Source organism: Salvia hispanica, chromosome 4 (assembly GCF_023119035.1).
Source record: "Salvia hispanica cultivar TCC Black 2014 chromosome 4, UniMelb_Shisp_WGS_1.0, whole genome shotgun sequence".
NCBI lineage: Eukaryota > Viridiplantae > Streptophyta > Magnoliopsida > Lamiales > Lamiaceae > Salvia > Salvia hispanica.
In genome coordinates, this window is record NC_062968.1 from 49,783,214 (window position 1) to 49,789,688 (window position 6,475).

At 32.6% G+C, this 6,475-nt stretch overlaps 1 protein-coding gene across 1 annotated transcript; it reads right to left on the minus strand.

Moving 5' to 3' along the window:
- Positions 1 to 3,296: 3,296 nt before the first annotated feature.
- LOC125221314 lies at positions 3,297 to 5,201 on the minus strand. The gene is made up of 2 exons (XM_048123434.1): positions 4,541 to 5,201; positions 3,297 to 3,968 (listed from the first exon to the last, which is right to left on the minus strand). Exons 1-2 carry the CDS (start codon positions 5,199 to 5,201, stop codon positions 3,319 to 3,321), a joined length of 1,311 nt encoding a protein of 436 aa, XP_047979391.1. The 3' UTR covers positions 3,297 to 3,318.
- Positions 5,202 to 6,475: the final 1,274 nt, after the last annotated feature.

The following is a 6,475-nucleotide window of genomic DNA, read 5'->3' on the forward strand; positions in this document are numbered from 1 at the left end:
TTATAGTAATATTAAATCTATATAATAAAATTAAATAATTAAAAATATTATTTTTTAATAAAATCTAAGCATAATATTTTCTTAAAATTTATAGAAAAATTAATTAATATTTTTAATTAATAAAATGAAAGTATAATATTTTTTAATTAATTAAAATTAAAGTATAATATTTTTAATCAACAAAAATAACTAGAAATTAAAGTTTAATAATTTTTTAATTAATAAAAATAATTTTTTTTCTTAACGTGTAACCCAAACCCGACCCAAACACGACCCGACCCAACCCGTTATCTTCGTGTTCTTATTGGGTCGACCCTATAAGGACCCAAATCCTGAACGTGCGTGTTCGTGTCGTGTTAATTTCGTGCGGGTCCGTGTCGTCGTATCGTGTCGTATCAAAAATTGCCTGCCATCCATAGTAGAGTAATTTTTCTTTTTAGCAAAAAGCAACATATTTTCCGTCTTCTATTTTATTCCCTCTCTTATTTTATTCTCTCTGCATTTTCTCTTTCCAATTTTATCATCTTTTCATTTAATATATTTAATATTTATTTTTTATTAATCTTTGTGCAAAAAAAAATGACTCAACTACTACGAAATGGAGGGATTATATTTATTTTGGATCAAACTCAAAATAACGTGAGAATTTGTTTAAAATTTCCTATATCATATTTTTTGTATTGCTATTAACTAATAACAAAATTAAATAAAAAATACTGCGAAATGGAGGGATTATATTTATTTTGGATCAAACTCAAAATCACGTGAGAATTTGTTTAAAATTTCCTATATCATATTTTTTGTATTGCTATTAACTAATAACAAAATTAAATAAAAAATAATAAGTAAAATTCTAGCCGCAGAATAGTAACGGACATTTTTGTTCCGCTATTAACTACTAACGGATACGAATCCGTTGCTAAATTTATTTATTTTTATAATTTCTTTTGTTTAATTTTGTAATAATTAATAGTAGCGGATATATCTGCTACTATTTGCTAGCGAATATGAATCCGTCGCTATATTTATTTAATTTTGTAATTTAGATTTTTATTAATAAAGAAATAATTATTAGTAGCGGATATGCCTCCTACTAATTACTAGCGGACTGGATCCGTTACTAAATTCGTCCCTGAATATGGCGCACTATTATGCCGCCAAATTTTATTGAAAATCTGCTACAAATTCCCTTACTAACTTTTGCAACGGATATTTCGTTACAAATCCGCTACTAATAGTGACGGATGTTTATCCGCTGCTAAATCGCGAGATTTTTGTAGTGTATGTGACAATAATTAATTGATAGTCAATTAATTAGGATAAAATGTGTCTTATACCAAATAATGTATTATACTAAAATTCAATTCTATTTAGGATTCTATCGCATGTCACATATGTGAGACACAAAACTTACAATCCCAGCCCAACTTGAACAAAAAACCGAACCAAAAAACCTAATCGAAACTTGAATACACCGCCCTCATACAGAGCAAGTACACAAGAAAAATTGGCAAAGGTTAGTTTTCTAAAATAAATTTAATTCGTCTGCAGACTGCAAATATAGGTCTGTTTGGATAAATTTAAGTCAATTAATACATTCATATTTTATTCTTTTCCAATGCACTTGTAATTTCGTTCCTTCACCTATCAATTGATGTATTTCCTCATGTTCCAATTTATAATAACAGGTTTTGATACATCCGTCCGTCCTATGATAAAAATTATATTTTGTCATTTTAGTTTGTCTCGTAATAAAAGTCATATTTTATTTTTACTATAAATAATAAGTAGGCTACACATTCTATCAACTTATTGCACTCACATTTTATTATTAAACTAATAGGGACTTATAGTCTGCTAACTTATTGTACTCATACCAAATGCAATTCTTATTGTGGAACGAAAATACTATATGCTGATATATTTTATGGGATGTGTTCAATGTCCAATGCTAGTACTCCTTTTGTTTAAAACCTTGGTTTTTCTTGTTGAGCGTTCAAGTGCTCTTTTGGACCTGGTGGAATTGGTTGAATTGGTGGAATTTGGTTAGATGGTATGGGGTCCTATTATAATGCTTTTAGCACCCTAATCCAAAATCAAGACTAAATCTCCATTCTTGGATTTTAAAATGAGTGGATGAGATTAAAGCTCACAAAATCTCAATAAATAGTAGACAAAATATCAACAAAAGGGTAATATTGTCATTATGTTATCATATGATAATTTTCGTGAGTGTTTTTTTATATCAACATTGTGTATTACAAATATCAACAATATGACATTGGAATATCAACACATTTTTATTGAGATTGGACATGCATAATATTGAGATTTTGCCTACAATATATTGAGATTTTTTGTTGCATTTGTTGAAAATAGCTACTTATCAACATGTACGAAAATTGAAATATAATTTATCAAATTTCATCACCCGAACATCGTCGGAACATATGCAATTGAGATTTCGTTGGAATCCTTATTAAATTATCTTTAATTTGATATATTTTTTGCGAAAAAATAATTTAAATTGAGAGAGTTACGTAAATTTAAAGATTTGAGATGATTTTGAGGAGAGTGCGAAAAAATAATTTAAATTGAGAGAGTTACGTAAATTTAAAGATTTGAGATGATTTTGAGGAGAGAGAAAGTAGTTAGTTATAATTACCACATATAGGATTTGACATTAATACCCTTTTAATTTAATTAATAATTGTTTAAATTTAAAATATATTACACTTGGCATCATATTAACCACAAGATCTTCTAATCTAATGGTTGAAAATTGGTCTCAATTTGAGATCGGTAATTAGTCAGCAATTCATAGTTAGCAATTCATTATATATATGCTTTTTTTTTTTTTTTTTTTTTCCTCTCAATGACAAAATCAAAATTTTAATATTATTCTAATCTTGATGAATGGACTGATATAAAAACACAAAATTATTTTTTTTATGGACAAATTGAATAATAATTTAAATAATTACTAATCGATTTGAGAAAAGATGAGTGTGCGCTCGACACTGGGCCATTGGGCTTTTCTGTATTTTACTTCAATGCCCAAGTCCAATATCTGAACAAAGTCCAATTTATATAAATTATAAATCTCTCTTTGTCATGCAAGAAAAACAAGGTATTTCCACCACTCTATTCTCCATTTTCATAGGGTATCTCCCCCCTAACCAAAAACATAAATTCTCACCAACATAAATTGAGATCGAGGGTATTCGGCTGCTTCCAACGTAAATATCATTACAAATACAAAATGTAACCATAAAAAAAGGAAAAAACAAAGCACGAAGTGGATCAAGCAACAAAATTTCAATCGGCTGGATTGACCGTGTAGTAAGTTTGTACAACGGTAAGCGCTAGCAGAAAAGCAGCAGCCGCGAGCGCTATCACAGTCCACGGGCTCCGAAACTTGGTGTTGACGAGGTCAGCCATCCACGTCTTCGCTTTACTACTGCAGTGCTCCTCAATCCTCATCTTCACTTCATCCAAAAGCCCATGCTTCGAGTACCCATAAGTATCGATGCTTTTAAACATCTCAACCACCTCTTCATCGCACGCCAACCTGCTGTACAATATCCCCTTCTCCCGCAAAACTTTTACATCACTAGCATTGTGGATCAGCGTTTTCATGAAACTGAAATACGATGTTACGCCGTAGTCTGTTTCCGTCTCTGGCGACATCTCGAATGCGATAATGTTGGAGAAGAATGTTTTGCTGTTGTTTGTGATGTTGAAGAAAGGGAGGTGGAGCTCTGCGTATAGTGCGAAGGAGAAGAACTTGATGTCGGTCAAGCAATGGGAGCTTCGCCGGAAATAGATGCCTTTTGCTTTCAGATCCGTCGCCGACTGAAACGGGGTGTTCAAGTTTTGCCATAGAGTTCTTCTCGAGCTTTCATCCTTTGGCTTTGGTTGATTGTATTTGTTGATTAGTCGCGAAAAATTACTCCCTCCTCCGTCGTCTAGGCCAATTTTGTAACGGTACGAGTTTTAATGCGTAATTAAATTGGTAAAGTAAAAGAAATAGAAAGAAAGAGTAATTTGAGAATTGTTAATAGAGAATGAGATCCAAGCACATTAGTTAGAAGAAAATCGACTAAAGTCCATTTGTTGTTTTAAACATATGGTTATTTTATGATTTTGGTTGAAACATATACTCCATTTTTTAACTTTTGAATCCGAGCAAACGAAAACAGTCCAGAAAAAGTCTTTTCTTGTTGGCTCAGTCAAAACTTAATGGTCAACTACCATTAATTGACTTTTGAGTGGATTACATTACTAAATTTTATGTTTTCAAATAATTAGCCAAAAGTGTAAGTAATCTAATCCGGTCAAAAGTGAGTTAATTGCCGTTGTCGTCAATTTTTTACGGAGTCAACCATTCTCAAACCGTTTTCATTTGTTCGGGATTTAAAAATCTTAAAATGGCAGATGTTTAGAATAAAAATGACTTTACTGTATTTAAATTTATCTAATTTTGAGGGACGAATCAAATATTAAAACTAATCTATTTTCAAGGGACAAAAATTCGTACTTGAATTTTCTGGGGTCTGAACAAGGCTAAGGAAGGTGCGATGGAAAGCTTCGAGTAGGTGAAGGGGCTCTTCTCCTCTTCCGGTTTTCCATGGAAGCTGTGTCATCCTGTAATCCCCGAAAACATTGCTGCTCAAATACTTGCACAGAAATGATTGGTGAGGGTGTATTAAGGGGATGAGCCATAACGGAATTTGATTTTCCAGCATATACATATCGCGAGACATGAACAATATCCCGTACATTCCCAGGTTATGGCGAATCATGGAGAAAGTCTTTGGTATCATACTGAATACGAGGAAGCAGGCGTCGCGATGTATCATTTCAGCCAATTCCTGGTCAGTGTAGCCATCTGCTCCACCGTAGAAATGGCGGATTTCGTCTATCCGCTCAAGGATCTTGCTCAGGAGGAAGCCTTTCCGGTCTGTTTGATCTAATTTGCAAACTATATCTTGTACCGCGTCCTTGAGTGGCTCGACCAGCTGCGATTGTGGATGCTGGCGGCAGTGGTATGGGCCGAGGGGGACCACAACTGGCTCAAACACGTGTTTCTTCTCCTCTCGCACGTGCACCGGAACTCTGTGGAGCATGCGCCACCGAGATTGGATGTCGACAATCACGGCCTCGGTCGCGGCCGGAGTTTCCTCGGCTATTTCTGCCATAGACTCAATGGATATACTTGTTTCTATATGTGCAAATTGGTTTTCATATTTTAATGGAAACAGTGCTTTGGTGTTAGTACTATATAAAAGTGGTGACCACATCTGAGATTGCCAAAGATTAAAAAAATCAATTAATTAACTAAGAGAGACTAAAATCATATAAAAAGATCATAGTACTAAAATATTTTGAAGGTATAGTAGTCGTCTATATCACAAAATTTCATTTTCCGTAATTGTTACATTTGAATGCGGAATGACCTTTTTATGATGAAACAATGTCAATACAAATGGGAAAAAGTGAAACCCGTAATATAATACTCCCTTCGTTCCTGAAAAGTATGAACATTTGGTTCGTCACGAGTAAACTTTACATCATTAGTAATAGTATAGTGTAATGATATAAGTTAAAAATAAAATTATGTATATGAGTAATGTGTTGTTCAAGTATTCCAAAATTAGTAGTTGATCATATTTTTGTGGAACGGATTAATAAGAAAATAGTTCTATCCTACTTTCCATTGATTGAGGAAATAGTAGTTTTTGTTTCAAATATTATCTGACTGACTATAATTTGATCAAAATTTGTGATTTTAAATAGCTACTATCTCCATTTCCAAAATTCAAAATACTTTGATCAAGTCACAAAATATAATAATCTTTTTTATCTTTGACAATGTTTGCCCCATTACCAAACTCTGTTTATAAATTGTTCAAAGGATGGTTTAGGTTTTAAGATACTCGATTTTATTTTCCACGAATCATGTACTACGGGCCATCTGTCATTAAGCTAATCCATCAATAATGTTAACCTGATTAAATAGTTGATCGATTGGATTAGTAAATCAAATATATTAAATTGATATTAAGAAATTGAAGGAGAACGTCGTGTACATTTATTAGTTGTGAGTTGGCGTCTTAATGTCAAAGATAATGTTTTATATTGATGGGGTTGTACAAAATAATACTCACTCCGTCCCGGATAATTCGTCTCAGTTTTCCATTTTGGTCCGTCTCATATAATTTGTCTCATTTCACTAATCTATTTCAATACAAACAATTCACTCTGTTCAAGATTTATTCCGGCCTTCAGAAAGCTGGATGAGGCTGTATGAGGGGCTGTCGCGACGCTCGTTGTAGGTGGTGAGGCCACAAGCACCTAAAAGGTAGGATTTTTTATATTTCTAATTTTCGCAGGTTTTTCGGAGAAGAAAGAAGAAGGTTTTTGTAATTAAAAATAGTTTTAATCCTAATTAATTAAAATTTTGATTTCTTAA

Bases quoted from the DNA above. Each gene is read 5' to 3' on its own strand.
- LOC125221314 (XM_048123434.1), bottom strand. From the start codon at position 5,201: ATGGCAGAAATAGCCGAGGAAACTCCGGCCGCGACCGAGGCCGTGATT. The intron at 3,969-4,540 runs GTACGAATTTTT...AAATTGGCCTAG, and splicing joins TCAGACCCCAGAAAATTCAA to ACGACGGAGGAGGGAGTAAT.